The 21,540-nt window shown below is 33.6% G+C and overlaps 2 protein-coding genes across 5 annotated transcripts in view; both read right to left on the bottom strand.

Annotated features, from left to right (window-relative positions):
* LOC127881000 (sex peptide receptor-like) overlaps window positions 1-21,540 on the bottom strand; it is a 69,250-nt gene that overhangs the window by 33,602 nt on the left and 14,108 nt on the right. Inside the window, exon 1 of one of the 3 annotated variants that reach the window (XM_052428567.1) lies at window positions 6,200-6,443. The exons of the other annotated variants lie outside the window; for them this stretch is intronic. The gene's annotated coding sequence lies outside the window, so the exon portion shown is untranslated. Of the gene's footprint in view, window positions 1-6,199; window positions 6,444-21,540 lie in introns of those variants that run through there. 3 annotated transcript variants of the gene reach the window in all.
* The window catches only part of LOC127880999 (violet-sensitive opsin-like), a 66,952-nt gene continuing 48,226 nt past the window's right edge, over window positions 2,815-21,540 (bottom strand). For both annotated transcript variants that reach the window (XM_052428563.1, XM_052428562.1), the window contains exon 2: window positions 2,815-5,169. In XM_052428563.1, the coding sequence (XP_052284523.1) occupies window positions 3,634-5,139 (1,506 nt within the window). In that variant the 5' untranslated portion in view covers window positions 5,140-5,169 and the 3' untranslated portion in view covers window positions 2,815-3,633. The remainder of the gene's footprint in view (window positions 5,170-21,540) is intronic.

The raw sequence follows: 21,540 nt of genomic DNA on the forward strand, positions 1-21,540 counted from the left end.
TTAGGTAACGGCCTTGGTTTGCCAAAACCTGCACAAGTGAAACGACTGCAGGGTTACCCAGTTTCAGCTGTTTACTGTAAATTGCTATGTGGAAAGATGGGTAATCGCAGTTACGAATTAACAAACGTCTTGCAGTAATTACTTCCCTCAAACCGCATTACATTTTTTTCGAACCGGCGTTAGGCGAAAAAGTAACATAAAATATATTGTTAAATGATTTATATTCATGTAAGTTTTTTTGACCGAACACGCTATTGCGATGATCCTGACCTGGCTATGCCGTGATTTACCAACTGACCTATCCGTCCTTGGCACCCGGATATGGTAGGAAGAGCTCTCGTTCGACAAAAATTAATAAGCGACGTGCCATCCTATATGTCTTTTAAGTGAACACTTTTGCATCTTTGGTCGAAGACTCACACTCAAAACGTTAGGTTACATGTTCTAAACGGAAGGGATTCGTATGTGTTCCCTATTTTTGATCAAAAATAAGTTTCGTGTTGTTTAAAATGCACGATTGATTGATTAACATAAAGAGTTCGCAATTACATTTGTTATGAACATAACAGAATAGTCTCCGAGTTGTTGTATGAAAAAAACGCTTAACTATTTTTTAAATTGCAATAAAAGACGCGGATAAAATAATAGAACATCAATCTTTAGAAAATGGTTGCTGAAATATAAAAAAACGTATATACACATGAGCTCTACAAGCAGGAGAGAAAACTTTTTAGCAATCAATAAACAATACCGATATGAGACAAACCTTTTCATGAAAAACAAATGTATATATGTTTCGATAATTCAGCTCGATCGTCTTGATCCAAAATTAAAATAACACCATTTGAGCATGGTTATGGGAAAGCTGTGCTTCATGCATGTGCGTAAAGTGTCGTCATAAATAAGGCTGTGCAGTCAGAGGTAAGTCAGGGAGACACTTTCCACTTTTATTGAGTTGTTCGTCGTAAGGCAGTCCCTTCTGAGCGAAAATCCTGTATAGGCGGAAAGTGTCTTTGTGGACCTCACAGGTTAATCTGGGACGACATTTTACGAGGATAAGTTTAGCCCAGATTTCCCAGAACGAGGCTTATTTGATAAAAACATGTGGGCTATCCATATTGCGAGCAAGATGCCGATACTGATACTAAAGAACCCGTTCATGTGGTTTGGAGATTCGACACAAACTAAGGTCGTCCTGTCGGGAATGCATCAACATACGAACAAGCTCATTGCTTATTTTACTCTCGGTATCTCTGTCAAAAGTGACTAAGCAGTATAACTGATTCTTATATTTGAAAACCCATTGTGTACACATCGGTCTTCTTGACCTGTGTACTAACGCGAAAGGAATTGTGGGTAGCACTTCTTTTACGAGTGAAAAGTGAAGGCGAAAGTAGGTCAGGTAATCGTTCTTCTGAGAATCAGTTTTAATAGAGATTCCAAATCTCATTTGAACATAATTAAATAACATTTCTTTAAACAGCATTCCGCTTTAAACACACAATATAAAACGATTTTCTTTCATTGTTAACATTTTCATTTCTACGCAGAAATACTTTGGCGGAAGCATAATTCCCAGAACCGGGGGAATGTGATGTGTCTTAGTATAGAGGTGACAATTACGTAGTGACGTCACCATCTATGTATAGACTGTTTGAAAACCAATAAATGAATTTTAAATCTGATAGTAAATCATCAACAGGATTATGTTTCTAAAGCTAGCGACGATTTACTTTGTTTTGGGGTTAAAATTTCATGAAAAAGATGTGTTTGCAAATTATCCCTCTTCATTTTCTTTATTCACGAAGTTTCAAGTTATAATGTACATAAATAGATTTTATTTTGCTCTTTATTTCATTATTCTTACGTTTTTATAACTTTAAAATAAGATCAACTCGAAATACTGCAATTACTCACACAGGCTTAATTAGATTAGGCTAATAATACATTCGGTTTATACATCAATGCATCGTGATCCAAGCTTCACTCTGTCATGTATAAGTTTCTGTTGTTTACTGTATATGCAATTGCTAACCATTTCTCGAGTATAAGATGCCGAAATAGACCGAAGGAAAAAAGCATTTCACTGTACATAATGTTTATCGAGTTTCATTTCCCCTGTATTCATGCTTTTTTTATTTTTTTAAAATGATTAACACCTGTAATCAAACATAATCTTATTTTGATGGAAAACATTCAAATACAATGTGAAACATTTACTTTTTCTACGCATTGGCAAGGTCGTTAGGCTTTATAGGGACATGTTTGTTACATATATAATACTTAAGTAACCAATTTAGTGTCATTAACGTCCCCCTCATCCATTTAAATTCATTAACAAACTTACATGTTTTAAGATTAATTTGAAATTCAATGTTTGTCATCAGATGGACTGATAATTAGGCTAGAAAGATAACTAAGTCTTAAATGAAGTTTTGAGAAATAAATTCGTTATATTTTTTATCGAAATTTAAACAACATATTTTCATTGGTGTGGCTATTCGTTGTTGTTATCGATGCTGCCTTATAGCTGTGCAACATAATTTATCTAAAATGAGTATGGGTGAAGGTATTAACAGATATACAAAAATATGTTGTCTAAGACATGTAGTGTGAGCAATATTAGAGCCAATTCTTCTATCATGTACAGCCACACCTATCTCAACATAGAACTGATTCGTGTGATAACCTTGTGTATATCTATTAAGAGAAAAAATACTTTTTTCCGTATTTTGATTTTGTTAATTTATGACCATGATGTGGATGAAATACATGTATACACGACTGAAAATAAAAATACAACAAAAACAAAAATGTATTATATATGGTTTTATTAATTGATATAATGACTATAATGAATAAATTAATTATACAATTATATTATATACTTTCATAATTATAAAAACGTAGTATATATCCCTAAGATTTGTTTTAGCATAATTGAACTTGTGTAAACAATATTTACTATACGGTATTTACAATAGATTTATTTTATATTTTGAATATGACTTGAAAAATGTAAAACATGACTGAATATGAACAACATTAGTCCTAACAATCCAAACGACAATCGTATGCTGTGTGGTGTTCATTTGTAAGAATTTGGTGCACCAAAGAATATAACATATTTATATAAAGCACTTCATTTTACGAGTTTAAATGCATATCGTTTTCATAATATGTTTTATTATTTACTTAACATACATTATAGTGTAGTTATCAGGTAAAACATGCGCAAAATTATGAAGCTGATACATTTAAGAATTGCTTAGAATTTTTTGCCACTATATTTCGCATTAACGTTATAGCCAAACATAGGCATTTCTTTTGCGTGTACATGTTAAATAAAAACTAAGATCGTATTTTGTAATATTTACAAGTTTGATTATCAAGCTATGCTAAAATTGCACAAAACACTTCGTTTGTATTATTGTCAACTTTCTACAGAAAGTACCTTACCATGATAGTCAAACTTTACTTAACGGGATTACGTCCATTCAATAATCACTTTACAACTTACAGACAATTCAAACTTTACTTTACGCCATTAAGAAATTTAGCATTATTTGGAATCATAATGTTTAAATGTCAAAACGACGATATAGCATATATATATGTACTCCTTTAATGTTGTCACTGACTGTCAATAGAATTGCTGCCGTTCGTTAGTTTTGTCTCCGTATGGTCTAAGCTGTCCGTTTGTGAAATTTGGTGCGTCTCTTTGCCAAGGTTTTGATGGTCCATCGAACGAAGGCGAGTCGCTGACCTTGATACCAAACTTGATTGCGCTGTTGTTCTGCTGTTGGGACTGCTTGAAGACACCGACCATCTGTATTTGTCGCCCATGACCCTTCGAATCGGATACAGGACTGTTCGTTTCAGTCCTGAGCGAAATCGCCTGTTCAGAAATGTGTAGATGTAGAAATTGGCATGGAAGGAGACGACCAGAGCTATCTCGTACGCCGCATGAATTGCTCGGTTTCTTTCCAATTCAAAAGCTGTATTCGTGTGTTTATTAATTACGGACATCATCAGAAATACTCCGTAAGGAATTTCCGGTAACAGAAAGACGATTAAGATTGAAATGACGATTTTTGTTATTCGTATGTTTTCTGAATCTCGTCGAGCAACTTGTTCTCGGCTCCCACCGACAAATTTGGTCTTTCGAAGTTCAATGATGAACAGAATGGTAAAGACAGTAAGAAGAGCGATAGGAATAAAGTGACGAATGAAGAAAACGGCCCACAGGTACGCACAATCTTCTTTACAATCGTCTATTTCCCATTGGCAGAGGCCACGTTCAGCTTTTTCGTTAAAGAGATGGTAAATATGAATCACAGGTGATAGAATAAAGATGCAAACACATGTTATGATGACTGTTCTACTTGTGAAGATTTTTTTGAACGGGTATGCAACTGAAACGAAACGTTGAATACCAAGAAACAGAGTTAAGAATATTGAACACGTGTGAAATAACTTTGAAAAGAAGAACTTTGACAACATAAACCATGTACATAAGCTTTTCGACAATTTGTATCCGTCCACTGCCTCATATATTGTCCCGTTATGCATATTTATGTTCTCGTCGTAATAATCGCCAGCCGAAATTTCGGTTTCATTTGTCAATACATCAGAATAATGTTCAGAACCAAAAGCTTTTTCAAAGTTCTGATATACCATTATATACGTTGGAAGTGTTACCAATCCAGTAAGTGTGTCGGCTATTGCAATCGCTGCAAGAATCATGTTGGTGGGGTTACGCACTTTCTTGCGTAACAGCACAATGATCACTAGAACGTTCACTAGGGCCGTTATGATGACCAAGATCTCCCAAATAAAGAGATAAATCGGTTTCTCAAAGGCAAATGCTTCGTACATGTAGTCCTCATATTCATAGTGTGGAATGTTATTTGAATCGTTAGCTAACATTCCACTTTCGTTTTTACCAAAATAAGTGTAATCTGAACAAACTTCTATATCATTGTAATCAGCAGAAGCAGTGGGAAATGATGCAGTCGAAATCTTAAACAAATGTGAAGACATCGTCATAGCCAGTGAAACAGATGTTTCCAGTGACGACGAGGCGTCTTCTGTAGGTGACAACATTCTTGACGTATTCCACAGCGTCTGGGTCGGCATCTTCACGCTGTATCGAACTCTTCACAGAATCTGGATAAAAACAACGTAATCTTTTGAGTCGTGTTCTGAGGACACTGGGCACAATGCATGTGCGTAAAGTGTCTGCTCAGATGAGCCTGTGAAGTCCTCACAGGCTAATCAGGGACGAAACTTTCCGCTTTTATGACATTTTTCGTGTAAATGAAGTCTCTTCTTACCAAAAATCCAATTTGGGCGGAAAGTGTCGTCCCTGATGAGCCTGTGTGGACTGCACAGGCTAATCTGGGACGACACTTTACGCACATGCATTAAACCCAGTTTTCTCAGAATACGACTCTATTTTATTTTATACACATACTTTTTAATACTGGTTTATTTTTGAAAGAAAAGAAGATGTACAGGAAAGGAAGTAGTGGTATGCAAAATAGTTTGGAGGATATATTTTATTGTAAGAGATAAATATCGTCGTGTCGGTATCGTAAGCAAGCCTTAGCAACATATAACGACGGTATAACTTAATACATACTTAATATGAGAACTGCGCACCTTCATACATTAATTGGTAGAGCAGGAATAATTAAATAATGAGTATGTAGGAAGTTATACCGATACCAATACTACGATATTTATCTCTTACAATTAAATACGTTTTACACTACACACAATTTGCGATGATTGTACCTATTAACATTTGTCTTTTAAATTGCTCCCGAATTTGTTCCGTTTTCAATTTTGTACAAAATTTACAGTTACCGCTACCAAAAGTACACATCAAATAAATTTCAAATAATTATTTGGTGTCATGAACGCTACAAGATAAATCTATTGTAAGCTTAGTAAGCGATTTTTGGTTTTAATACACGTCTTTCTTGGGTTACTAGAATTTCAATAAAACTGTGTTAAGCGTAATTTTTTTATTTAAAAAGGTTTTGCAAATGAATTGTTCATACCCAGAGAACAATAAATAACACATATGCTTATATGATTGCTTTTATAGGGAAATGTTACAGGAATATAGTGTTATATTTGAATAACATAAGCTTGCTGTTATAATTTATTTTGAAAAATAAATGCAACCAACCAGTGTAAAATATTCCGCCTGTCATGCCAATAACATCCCCGTCGATTTGACAGTTTGCCTCTGCGGCATACCAATTTAAGGCTTACATTGTTAGCTTCCTGAATTTTTAATATGATGCACGAGTCATGTGATACGCGGTAGTACTTCTGAAACTGCTCTGATTGGTTGCGTTTAACGTTATGAATACAAATACGAAAATGTGTGTTGAGTTAAAACAACAACAAATACATAAGAACAACACATTACTCAGAGACAGATGTTTGAATGGGTTAACACTTACATACCATACGAAGATGACATGACGCACTTCCGATCACTTGAGGGTTTTATCGTCATCCGGTCACAAGGCTCAAATTTGCGACCAAGTTTTTGTTTGGTTTCTTTCTTGAACGTTTATCTCAAACGCATCCAATATTATCAAAAGTTTGTATTTAAGTTGCATTTTATGGAACAATATTGATCGCATTCGCTATAAAAGCAAATGTTTTCTGCTTACAAAATTAAACATATTAATTTTGGGGGATTCTTGTCTTAAATCTTTTTCTTCGAACGAGCATCGAACAATAAATCTTTTCTCGAAAAAACAAACATGTTTGTGGGCTGAATAATATGCTATTCTTAATCCAAAAAATATAAACAGAAAAATATTCATCAGCCCCAGCTAATGTAGATTTTGTCTTGATTTACATACCAGAAGAGTTCATTAACCAAAGCATAATTTTGAACATTACACAGTGAAGTACTATTCGTATATACTAAGTTGTTATTTTCAACAAGTAGCATAAATAAGTTTGAATTAACAATGATATATGTATGGAAACGATAACTGCAAGTCTTACGTCATGTTTATTTTTCTTAACCGGCTTGCATTTGGCGAGCGAAAACTGTGGAACAAACTCACACGTGTATATTTTTTAGATTTTAGTATGGTCATTTGTTTATACAAAATATTGTCTCAATATGTTATGAATATATGGCATTATTTTATATGTATCTCATTTGTATTTGTATTTTCTATGTTATTGTATTTATTTGTGTCCTTTTTAGATTCTGTCGTAATGGCCATATGCGTCTAGTTTTAATTATTCACAGTAACTCTAAACGAAATTAACTTTCTTTCTTAAGCATGCGGGCGTCATATTTAAATTGCATATTATGAATAATTTCTTGATAATTCCAAAATAACTGACATATTTTCATTTTTGTTATCGACATGTCATTTAAACGGTTGGTTGTAATTGTGCACAAATTACAAAAAAAATCAAAATGCATTTAGAGTTAGGAAGAAGCATTTTTTTTTAAGTTTTTATTGAATGACAGTGCAATGACACTGTTGTAAAACCAAAACAAACAATACGAAATGTCACTGATAGACGATCATGTTCAGATTATACAAGTAAAACCCAAGTCCGAAAATTTGCATGAGACGGGAGTTATCAAGTAAGACACGGAATAGAACACCTCGCCGTATTCAAGGCATTGTTTTTATCCTAATCGTTTCACGTTTTGTTGTTAAAAATCCATTTATTGTACATTTGTTTACAAGACTACGCATGGAACGTATGAATTGGTGTTTAAAAACGTTCACAATATATAACGAGAAATTTTAAAGAATAAATTATATCTCACCTCCTATAAATAGTACCTAATTGGCTTAGAGCGGTCATGTGCCCATGGTGTATTTTCCATACACCCCGAGTAATTTCCATACACCCCGAGTAATCAAGTAGTCGGTTGAGATATAATCGTTACACAGTTAGTAACTGATGGTGTATGGAATATACACCATCAGTAGTACTTTCATACCATACTCGAGCTTCACTTTCGTATGGTATGAAATTACTGAGGGCGTGTATCCCATACACCATCAGTTACTTACAGTGTAACTCATAATACTCAAACTTAATTAAGATTAGAAATTAAAATATATCCATCCCAGTGTGCCTATTCTTGTTCATGTGGTCAGTATAACCTTTAACAGATAGTTTTATGCAGATAAGAACAGATGCATACAAGCCATATCTCATACATTTCATATATCCTTGCAGAATTCCATACTCTTCAGTCCTTGTACCGTTTTTAACATGGCTAGAAGTAGGAAATGATTTATTTGTGTTGCATTTCTTTTATTTGGTAAGGATCCGTTATAAGAATACTTAATACATAGAAAATATATAACGGTTTATATAACAATATTCATACATTTAGAAATTGACAAATAGTTGGATCATTTTTTCCTGTCGATTATTCATAAAAGTAGTTTTACGCAGAACTATAAATTTCCAGCGGCTTGCTTAACATAGCTAGGTTTGTTTGTAGCACACTGCCTGATTTTCTTAGAAAAGTTTGTCTTTGTTTCACACCATTTTAACTCTATGATTAATAGCATCATGCATGCACATTATCTACTGAATAACCCGTTGAAGAATATCCCGTGTTCTTGTTGCAATAACAATAACATTGAATGTATCGGACGTTAGAAGTATTACTCAAATCAACCTACGTGACTGTACAAATATTATATTCGTAAATGATTGTAAACATTCTATTATTGTAACTTATTTTGCTGTACCAAATGTTGTACACTTGAATCTCTAATCGAGATGTAAACATAAGTGCTATGATAAAAACGGGAGCGCCTCACTCTTCATAATCGGATATTGCCAATAACATAATTTCATTGATTATTTACGCTAAGGTCAACTTCGAACAATAGCAGCTGTATACTAATTCGAGTATGTGTTCTTGCAATAACATTTACGAATTGTGTGCCAATATGACTGACATACAATGCATTCCCCAAAAAAAGATACGGACAAGCTTTATATAACACAGGTAATGTAAAAGAAAGGTTTATTGCTGTCTATATTGATAAAAATAATCTATACTACGAATGATCAGGGGGTACAGGTTTAGACACTAAGGCTTAAATATTATTACAAGTTTTATAAGTGTATTGATATTCTTTGTAAGATAACAAAATTATTAGTCAAATCGACAAGCAAACAGCGTGCGTACAGCAATTTCAGACTGAAGTTGAAAGACAGACATGCTTTGTAAATCAGATAGAAGAATTCGGTTCCAGGGTGCATGTTACTCTCATGGAAAGAAAGTTTCAACAGGAGATTGAGTTCCGTCTGCAAGGAGTTGTTAAGGAATTAGAGCTTAATCACTCCAAAAGTGGATTTGAATGCATTTTTCTTTTGAAAACAATCTCTTAGAGTTAAGGAACGCTTTGCCGCATTGACGACGCTGTGAATGAGGAAAATGAAACGAGCTCTGAAGATTGCGCGGATTCAGCTCTTTTATGAAACTTTAAACAAACAATCAGAACTACACTGATGAATTTACATTTGCTGCATACCAGGGTTTTTATTGACGAAACTATTTTCATTGCGCGTCATCATCAATTATGTATTGTTATCGACGAAGACAGTGGCTTGATTTTGTGTTATAATGACGAAACCTCTTAAACTGCACAATTAGAGTATGAGGTTAAACGTTGGCTTCAGACCGAGGTAGAAATATCCGAATTTAACCATGGATGTCTAAGAATTCTTTTGATGTATTTATTTACGATTTATATCGTCTCTGAAGGAATGCTATCACAGCGTTTGCAGACTGGTAATTGTGTATACTGAAAATAATAATCAATACTTTAATGCTTTGTACGTATGGCTTATACAATGTAAAAATAATAAAGCGTCAGTATAAGTATATATATATATCGTTAAATATATATATATATATATATATATATATATATATATATATATATATATATATATATATATATATATATATATTATATTAAACAACGATCGATTGATTCTAAATACATGATCGCCCGATACACTTTGTCATGATGCATAAGGTGATGAAAGCGATTAACCATGCGTTCCCTGTTAACATTTCAATCTAGCTATTTTCAAACTGACTATGAGCAGTTGCAACCCCAACATGGGAAACCATCATGTATCAGATATACAAAATCCATCACATATCAACGCGTTGAATCATCTATTCATGAACATAATTAATATTTAGACGAGTGCGTTCTTAGTTATGATATGTATCTAATACACATACCTGTCTAAATTGTGCACATATTCGTACTTTGATAATGTGAATGATCGAACAAATGTTGCATGAATTGGTGTATGTTGCAATGGTGTGTATTAAACTATTAAGTAGTTGAAAAACTATTACAGGTACATTTTTATCAATGCTCTTATATTGCTTACTAGAAATGCGATGCTATAAAGTTTTATTTTATGCTATGTTTTGTAATACCCTTTGACCAAGTGTTATCCATGGAACGTAAAAAACCAGTTTAAAACCCAACCAGCCCCACCACTACTCTTGGTTTTTACAATTAAAAGGCGGAAACGTCAGTGTTTTTGTTTGTTTTTTTCGCAAGTTTTAGCTGCTTCGTGCAAGTGTTTGCTGTGTCAAACTAAATTTCTATTTTGTTCCTCATTTAAGAATGCATTCAATGTGAAAGTGCATTATTTAAAGTTTACCATTGTAAACGAAGGATAATTATCTATTAATTAAAATATTGTAAAACAACTTTCTAAAATGTGTTGAATGCATTAGCTTCCATGTTTTTATTGGCTCGTAAATGTGATTTCAATTTTGTTTGTCTGATAAAGAGTTCAACATGTACAGTATATTGTATATTTATAGAATGACTCGTTTTGTATTGGTTATGCTGCCATGCATTTGATAGGCTATTGGTTGCTTTAAATAATTGTAATATTATTTAACAAAGACGAATGCATACGATTGTTACTTCCATTCGATAAGATTATAATAACGTTACATGTAATACGCATGTGCAAGTTCCACTATTCAAGTTTACACTTTTAAGATAAACTTTTAACACTCATTACAAATAAATAAATAAAGGTAGTGCCGCTTTTCATCCGACTTTATAGGTAAACAAATACATATAAATAAAATATAAATATACGTATAATTGTTCAAAAATGAAACGAAACATCGAATCTAGTTGGTGTTTAGAACTGTTAAATAATGCAATACGAGAAATATCGAGACGTGTATACATTACAATGAATATCGATGCTATATTTTGCTACGAATATTGGGTAGAGTGTATTCGAAAAATCTAAACCATTAAGAGATAAACGATACAAAATGCTTTAGTTATGTTAATTGACATGACGGATTATCTATGATCGCTCCGCCCACTAGAATTGATCCACCAATCAGCGATCGATTAATCGGGCGCACTCGTTAGCAACGACCTGTCCGCCATTTTCTAGACAAGCTACATGTTTAGGTTCACTTTTATTCCAACGAGTTTCTTTTGTTTTCCTCTTTAAAAAACGATTAAAAATGGTTAAACGGTGTCAATGGGGATTATGTAACTCGGACAATCGATATCCTGACAGATTAGTTGGTGACATTTAATTTATTTCGTTTCCAAAGCCGAAAAAAGATCTTGAGAACGTAAGAGATGGATAAAGGCATGCGGTCGTCCCCATTTTTTAAACGAGTTTCGTTTATTTTGTTCGGATTAAAAAACGGAAATGAAATATGGCAAAAACGGTGTAAAAAGGGTTAATGCAACCCTGACATTTGGTATCCAGTAAGATAAGTTAGATGAATTAAATTTATACCATTTCCAACGCGGCAATGCGATCTTGACAAGAGCGAGTGGAAGCTTTAAGAATTACCGAGATCCCCTTTATAGAACATAAATTTATTTCACAAACTTGAAATGTCATATAAGCAATAACTAAGCATTATTAAGTATGTATTATGCCACGTGTGCATTGTGTGACATAACCATATTGTTTATTCTTATGATAGAAATTTAAGTACAGATAGATTTACAGGGAAATATTTTAATAATATGTTTGAGTAATTAATTAGTAACTGTTATAATTACTGATATGTAAGAAAATGTTGAAAGTTTTTACATCAATATTTCTATCTTATACGTAAACAGAAGTTAGAAGTTTAAAGTGATCAAACTATTTGAGAGTTCATCTTGTAAAGTAACTGTATGTTGTGGGTATTTAAGAAATAACATAACAGATGTCTTCGGATGGGGTATGTAATGAAGTTTGAAAAATTGATCATGGAAGTATGGTTTCATTTCTCCAATGTAATTCAATTATCGGGAACATATGTTGATTTGTCTTTAGTCCTCGATTAACAATTCGGCTCGTACATAACAAGCCCCAATTCAGATATGGTATATAATGAAATTTAAATAATTGAAATATCCAATTTCCCAATGTACATAACAAATGCAAGTTCGGATTGAGTGTGTATCTTATGGGTACCGGGGTTTACGTAATTGATTATAGGAGTGTTAGGTTTCACACTACTAATGTGGTTTGTCCATAGAGAGCATCTGAAACTTGAAACTTGAAACTTGCTAATTTGATGAAACGCCTATTTATATAATTATATTCAATGGCGTTGTACAAAACATATATATGTACATAAAATTGATAAAAGATAAGAGGTATTGATACTATTATGCAGCATTAGTTAAAGGATTAATGATCTTAAAATGTGTGATATAAATAAGAATGCTATTAGGAACTTAAGCAATAAAACAATACCGGCTACACTATTAAAACACAGTAAAATAAAATATTATGTAATAAATTGATATAACTAGAGCTAAGACAATAATTATAATGATAATATGAGCAAATATTTGGCAACATAAAGAAACTGTTTTTCATTAACTAAAAGGATACGTAAAAGGATATTTCTGCTCTCTGGCTGTCGGATCCCACAGCTACCGGTCACCTGTCATACTTAAGGGCACTTCTTTTGGGTTTTAACCTAATTTGAACTATCGTGACTACAAGTCACAAATAGACTGACCAAGTGTGACTACCAGTCACTTGTACAATAAATATCCTTTTCGAGCAAAGAAGCCCGCACAATTCTTTAATTGCTTGGTCCTATGAGTCCTAGTGAACAATAAGCCAGTACAACTGAGTCTCGATTATTTTTTTTTAATCACAGGTATTCCAATTAAAATAGGTTGTAAAAGTCTCTGAAGAGAAATGTTTTCAAATTCTTTTTGAAAATGTTTATTGATGCGGAAGTCCGGACGCTTGATGGAAGGTCATTCCACAGTTTCGGACCAACAAATCCGAAACTCCTGTCCATGAAAGTTTTTCTCTTTGTGCGTTTCACATCATAACATCCGTCATACGAGACGGTAGATCGTAGGTTACGTGCTGGTACTTTTTCTTTTAAAAGTTCTGTAAGGTATTTTGACGCATTACCAACATAACAATTATACATGAAGTTCAGTAATTTGAATGTTATCCTAGCCTTTACTGGTAGCCAGTGTAGTTCATACAAGGCATCTTTTGAACTGTCATATTTCTGTCGGCCGAGTACCAATTTGGCACACATGTTTTGGATACGTTGCATTTTGTTTATTTCGCATTGAGCTGTTCCATACAAAATGAGATTACAATAATCTAGATGGGATATTACCAAAGACAAAACGAGTATTTCTGTTGCTTCTTTTGTTAAGTATTTCCTTATGTTTTTGATTTTAAGGTAGTTGTACATGGCTGTACGGCACTTAATTTTGATGTGTTCTTTAAAATTTAGTGTTTCGTCTAAATATGCACCCAAATACCGTATGCATGTTTCTGCTTTAACAGTGTCACCAGCAATATCTATTTCGTTAGATTGACATTTATTTAATTGGGGTATACTACCGAACATGATGAATTCCGTTTTTTATGCGTTCATTTTCAGTTTATTCTCGTTCATCCAGTTGTTAATAACGAGTGCACAACTTTCAAGTTCTTGAATGGCAGTTCTTTCAACAGAAGAATATGTAGGTTTGAATCGCTTGTTTGCGGTGTGGTCGTCTTCAAAACCGTAGACTGTGATGGAGGGAGGAACGACATCAAACAGTGTTCCAGCGTACGTCAGGTAGAGCCATGGACCAAGACAACTACCCTGGGGGAAACTACACTCCAAAGAACGTGCCGCCGATAAAGCTGAATTAACACTTATGCGACAGCTTCTTGGACGAAGATACGAGTCTATCCAGTTTAGTGCCGTGTCACATGCACCGTATTGTTTTTGCAACACGTCTAGTAGAATGTCATGATCGACTGTATCGAAGGCAGCACTCAAATCAATGGCGATAAGTGCTGTAACCTCTTGTTCTTCCATACCTTCGAGTATATCATTGACTAGTCTAAGTAAAGCAGATTAACAAGAATGGAATTGTCTGTAGGCTGACTGATTTTTTGGAAGGAGATTGTTTTCATTTACGTGTATATTGAGTCTAAACAGAGCAGCCTTTTCAATCACTTTCGATAGAAATGATAAGTTGCTCACTGGTCTATAGTTGGCATAACTCAGGTCTATTCCAATTTTCTTAAGAAGTGGTCTTACTATTGCCTGTTTAAATTTTGAAGGAAAAACTCCTTGACTCAGAGAGAGATTAACCAATTTTGTCGCGAACGGTAGTAACTCGTTTAAAAATGATTTTAGTACTCTTGTTGGCAATGCATCTAGTTCGCATGATTTTGTTTGTAGATGATTGATGATCTTTTTCACTTCATCTTGGGTTAGCTCCTCGAACATACCGAAACATGGCACTTCCTTGTGATCGGGTGTGAATTTTTCGAAACTTGCAAGGGCATCTCGAATTTTGTTAATTTTATCCAGGAAGTGATCGGCAAAATTTTCAGCTATCGCGGTGTCGCTTTCACCTTCCGGCATAGGGTTATCAGTATTTTTTCCTGTTAATTCTGATACAAACTTGTAGAGTTTTTTAGAATCTCCGTGAAAATCAATTATTTTTTGACTAAGCGATCGTTGCTTCTCTGCATTCAACTCGAAAGTGTATTTATTTCTGACATTTTTGAAAAGTTCATATTGGTCTGGTTGTTTGTATTTTCTCCACATGCGTTCCAGTTTGCGTGTTTTACGTTTTAGTTCAAGAATGTTTTCATTAAACCATGGGTTTGGTGCACGACATATTTTGTTTTTCTCAATGTATGGAGCGTGTTTATCAAGAACTCTACAGATTTCATCTTCAAATTGCTCTACAAAAGTGTCTACTTTGTCTGCTGTAATTGACATTTCATTGAGGTCGTTAGTAAATGCTGAGTGGTCTATGTTTTTAAAATTTCGAAATTTTATTGTTTGACTCTTGATTTTTGTACTTTGGTAACGACTTTAACTACACAATGGTCCGAAAAGAAAGGGCCTGGTTCACACGAATTGATTTCAATTCCATTTGTAGCCTCAGAGATTACTAGGTCGAGTGTATTTCCCTCTGTGTGTGTGCTGAAATTAACATGTTGTTCCAAACCCATTGCTACAAGAGAATTCTTAAATTCAGTCACAACACTGTTAGTTTTGTTAACATGCAAGTTGAAATCTCCAAGAATCATAAGATTTGAATAGTTGGAAACAATGTCCTCCATGAATTCGAAAAATTCTGTTAAAAATTGATGTTCAGTCTCTAATGATTGTGGTCTGTAAACGCCAATTACATTAATTGTAATGTTTTTGAGAATCAGTTGCCATATACCATGTTCAAATGTCCGGGTATTACTACTTGACACTTTTTGTACAGTAACCCAAGTCCGAAAAGTTAAAGCCACTCCACCGCCTGTTCTATTTGAACGATTTACAGTACTCATTGTATAACCATTTTGATTTAAGTCTGAGGTATCTATTTGGTGTTGCTTTTCATCTGAGAACCAGGTTTCTGTGAATACGGCAAAGTCGATTTTTTCTTCTCTCAGATATTGACCAATCAAAACATCTTTGTTTCTGACAACAGAATGACAGTTCAATGTAAGGCAAGATATTTTTTCGTTTAGACCATTTAGTGTATTGCATTTCTTGGGGTATGAGAGGTTGTTTACGTTTGCATCTGAAATGTTTTGTGTGCTGTGTCTTTTCAAAGATGTTACGGTTGTAATTTGTGATGGTAAACGTTGTAGATTATTTAAATTTACTCCACTATTTGTGTCTCATACACGTAACTCTTGATCTCTACCGCCTCGGGTACCTCTATATTTCAAAAGATTGTATTGCTTTAAAATGGTTAACGTTCCTTTGTTTGGTATTGTATGATTTCTCGACACTGCAGATAAATCCAATAATTGGTTCCTATTATATCTAATCAGACACATTGTGATTGCAAGTATGTTAATCCGTTTAGAAAGTGATCACCACAGGTAAAATATTAATCCGTTGAGAAAGTGTTCACCACAGGAAAAATATTAATCCGTTGATAAAATATTCCCAAAATATTAACACAGATCAAATAGTTTCTACTAATATTCTACTTTTAGCATATCTTTTTTTTAAAGATAAATTAAGTATTGCATCCGTCAAACATTAATGAATATCACTGACAAAAAATCACATTTTTCCTGTCACTGGTATTCTCAAAATAATCCGAAATATGAGAGCACACATTTTGGCAGCCTACACTTTGGCGCCCACACCATCTGTTTGTATGATCAAGTATGCTAATGAAATGAGGACCCCTGTTCCCAAAGTGATAATTGTGTATTGCACTTTCTGCTGTGATAGATGCATGAGCATCCATCCAATCAACAAGGGTTATTCAAAGGGGTGGGTTTAGAATATCGGGGGAAGAGAACAATTAACAAACCAAGAATGAGATAGGAAATATCTAAATTTTATGTTCATGTACCTTGGAATAAAATGCTGTGCTTGGTTGTAAGAAAGAATTCGAGAGTCCTAGTTTGGCAATAGAGTAGAGCAGTCACGCTTTCTTGACGTGGTGGCCAATTGGCCGCCGCGCTGTAAAATTGTACTTCATGAACATTAGAAGCGTTGTGTTAGAAATTATTTAACAGAAATAAATCACGATGAAAACAGAAATGAACTTTGTTTGCTACTGTGTGTTCTCCACGAACAATGTGTAATTACGCGACACAGTACATTTAATGGTGCGCAGTGCCAGGATCAACCTTAAGTGCCACTTCTTTACGGGCCAACGGAAAAAAACGCAGATGGAAAAAACGGTCAGTGTTTTCATAAATTATGGCAAACAGGGGTTTATTTCAAATTTTATCAAGTAAGAAATAAAAAGTAAAAGGCGTCATGACAAAGAAAATTTAAGGAATTGTTATAAAGAATTTTACGTAGTTAGGTGTTAAAGAAATAATTAATCATGTACGGAGAAATTATGCAAGTATCAAAATCAATACAGTTTTTCATTGATCAGTATTTTTTCTAAAATATCGGTAAATTGAGTATAAAATAAATGAATAAGAAAGTATTCGAAATTTACATAATTTTATGAGTAATAGAAATAATGAAATTAGATGCGCACAAATAATTGAGGGTATTTAAAGAATTCACTATATTTTTTGTATTATTAGAATATATAATTATGTACGGACACATTTTTGCATAATATAAATACATTTGTAATTGATGGTATTTTTTTTAATTGTGGATATTTTTGCAAGTTTTCATGAAATTAGAACGTATGAAGAAATGAGAATATTTGAAGAATGTTTCATTAATTTGACATTATAGGAATACGGATATATGAGGCGTATACATTTTTATAATTAAGGATTTTTGAAGGCAGTTTAATATTTTGATATTATATTAAAGGAACTTATAAGGTAGGAATAAAAATTAGAGAGTATTGATTTTGACGTCATTTATATAAGATATGAAATAGAAACCTGCACATAAATGGGAATTTAGAGACATACACACAAAAAATAAGTATACTTGACTAATTATATGTGGTTTTATGCATAAATAAAATAAAGAAATTAGGAGGGTAAACACATTTATAAGAGAAATAATGTTGAGTGCGAATATGAATAGGGCAGACACTTAAAAAATATTATGTAAATATGTATATACGTCATTGTGTTGATTGCAAATATATGTAGGATATCGGTAATATTGAAGGTCTTGAGTAATTTTAAGTAAGAATTTAATGCGATCTGACGCGTATAGCGAAGTTAAAATATAACGATATGTACGCATTAAATTTCTAATATAATTGTTTAAGGGTTACCATTATATTTTATGAGCACGGCTGACTGATCAGCGTTCGGACATACCGAGCCCGAGGTTCTGATAACCTTAGCGTCCTCATGAGTTAGAGAATTTATCCCTGTGCCATCGAAGCAAATTACGCTATGGACAGAAGATGCGATGTTGCATAAGAATTATTTGAGTAGTTCGATTAGGAGCAAAGACCTGGATTTTGAAGTATACCGATAAATGTTCTTGTATAATGAATGCATATATAAAAAGTCCGCCCTATTCATAAAAGATTACACACATGTTTAGGCCAACGCGCGTATTTAAGAGAGAGCAGTGTAATATGTCGATAGAAAAATTCCTAAACTATAATGGTATACAGATTTGTGATTTTAAGATACGAACTCGATACGTCTGTTTAAAATGCAATACTCTAGGTAAAAAAGTAGCGCATACCTGTCACAAAATTACTGACAGCACGTACATAAACTATCGAGCTGTTATTTAATGATTACGGGAGTGATTCGATAGTAATAAGGTAATAAAGGTTGTATTTACTTAGACTTCATAATAGACTTAGTTCTAATGACTTAACATTATAAATTCTTTACGATCGAAACACGTCTTATACAGTGCCCCAGATAATTATTTGGGAAATATGGTTTTCACCCATTGATTTTGAAAAATATGGTGATTTCATCCTTCAAATAGGGTTCACGAAATGAGTAATAAAAATGCATACCTTAAAATAATTGCTGCTTTACTTCTGTTGACGCTGCACACTTGTATTGATTCAATAGAAATATAAACTATCATAATTAATTTTAATAAACTGGTGTTTCATATCATCTTTAACCCTTGAAACTGTCCATAATATAAACTTAAAAAAATATGTCACGCTGCACACTTGTATTGATTCAATAGAACTTTAAACTATCATAATTAATTTTAATAAACTGGTGTTTCATATCATCTTTAACCCTTGAAACTGTCCATAATATAAACTTAAAAAAATAAATTTCTAACCAAGGACATGCCTTTTTATACTTTTGACAGGTTTGTTCAGTCACGGACTTTCCATCATGTTTTTGGATGTCAACTCAACTGCTGCATACACAGTTTCTTACAAAAACGATAACAAGAATGATTCGGCACTTATTGGCTCTTGCTTTCTAGGTTCGAAAAAGTTTGTAATCGGCTGATATTTTGGCGCAACAATCGCGAACGTCTTTCGACCACTCTTAGACATTTTTATTTCGCATCGTAATAGAAACTGATAGTAAAGACGCTTTACAAATACATGCACAATAAGCGACGGATTAAGTCAGATTGAAAACGCATGTATGTCGTCGTAAATAAAAAATTTTCAGACGCTTTATTTAACAATGAAATCTAGTCGTTTGAATAAGTTTGACAGTTTGCTGAGCTTGCTGAATTGAAGGGTCGCCGCGTTACGATAATAATTCCAAAGAGAAAATACCTAAAATTAGCAAAGCATTTTCGATCGAAGCTATTGTATCGTACGCATCAAATTTGACGAATTTGCGTATATTAAAAGTCAAATTGGTTGTATTTTCAATACGCATGATATTGTAGTTCTTAAACATTTTAATAGGGTGAAAGACGCATATACGCAGCTTATCTGGGGCACTGGTCTTATATGGATCTCCATTTAAACTCCACTGACCTCTCTTTGGACCTTTTTTTTGCATGAAATTAACGGTCGAATATTATTATTAAAGTACATACTTTTGCAACTAACAGCTAAGGCTTGCTGTTCACGTGACATGCCAAGATATTGATTACCATTGTTAACAATAAAAGGTTTGATATATCATGTAACAAACGTCATAACAACAAGACAAAATGGTGCCTTGTTAAAAAAAAAACGATGAAAAATATAAAGTTTTCAAGAAGACTTTTAGGAACAGAAATTTCACAGAATTCAAAAATGCTTACCAGTTATAAATACCACTTAAAGTTAAAGTAACAATCACGCTAAAAAATATCGAATATTTCGTTAAATAAAGCTAACCCATAAAAAATCAATGTTCCTTTTAGAAAATGCAAAATTTCAACGTTAGATGTTGTCTGGTAGAATTGATTTAACGAGATACAAAATGCTCGTTTTTATTTTGTTGTGGCCACAAATAATTCCATTTATATCTCCCGTGAAATATCCGAACATTTACGGGCGAACTCGAGATTGTATACGGTAAGCGTCGGACACATCACGTAGCTCTCATGAATAATCATTCTGTGAAATCAAAATGAATTCTGGGTAACTGGAACTTAGCGAATGCGAAAATGGCTTGTATAAATTATGCAAATGAACGCAACCCGAATGAATCTGATCCTGACTCGAAAGCGAAAGTAGATTACATCGTGGAACGATATTTAGATATGTAGATGCTAAAAACTTGCCGAATGCTTGTAATATAACGTTTTTACATCAATGTTACTTGTTTTTAGGGTCTTCCTATTGTTATTAACCATCGTATGGTACTACTTGTTGTCGAATGTTTTTATATAGCATATTACAGTAGCCGTATGTATTGGTGAGCGTGATAGTGACTTTAAACGCTGAGCTGGCAGAAACAGTAAAATAGTGGCAGGGGCAATCAAGAAACAGCAAAACATAAAAGGGACTGCTAACTTAAATATTAAAGTTCTGCTGATGTGTACAATATTGTTCAGTTGAACAAATTGGTCGTTTGTAGTAGTTCGTAACATGAGATCACCACTTGAATAACTTCTTGATGAACAATTACATTTTTTCCTGGCTTGTATCGACATGTCCCCTACAGGTGCAAATGAAGATTTGCCATATTAATTTTGGATACATGTGTTTACATCCATTCACTTATGTTTGTAGATCGGTATTGTAAAATCGCCGTTCAAAGAATAAATGGCTGCGAACGATTTATCGGTGCTCGCTAATTGTATTCAATTCTTGAAAACTGTAAACTCATTTCTTACAAGTCGTTGATCATTTACGATTTTGATGTTAAAAACTTCCGTAATTACTCTTAGTTTAAGTAGTGTTGCTAGTACAAGTGTGCTGCACAACTTGCTAGATCAAATGTACAGCACACCTTAGCCTTAACATTTTGTAATCAATGCAACGTACGATGCATGGTAAATTGTAGGTTCCGAACTTCCGAGTATGGCTTTTAATACAATTAAGTTTGCAATCCATATCTTTGAAGTAATTATCGGTAGCATAAGGGTTGCTATGTGGGTGTTCTTTACCGATTGACGCTGCGATAAAGGAGGTATGAAGATTAATTGGTTAAGAGAAATATGATCAT

Source organism: Dreissena polymorpha, chromosome 5, assembly GCF_020536995.1.
Source record: "Dreissena polymorpha isolate Duluth1 chromosome 5, UMN_Dpol_1.0, whole genome shotgun sequence".
NCBI lineage: Eukaryota > Metazoa > Mollusca > Bivalvia > Myida > Dreissenidae > Dreissena > Dreissena polymorpha.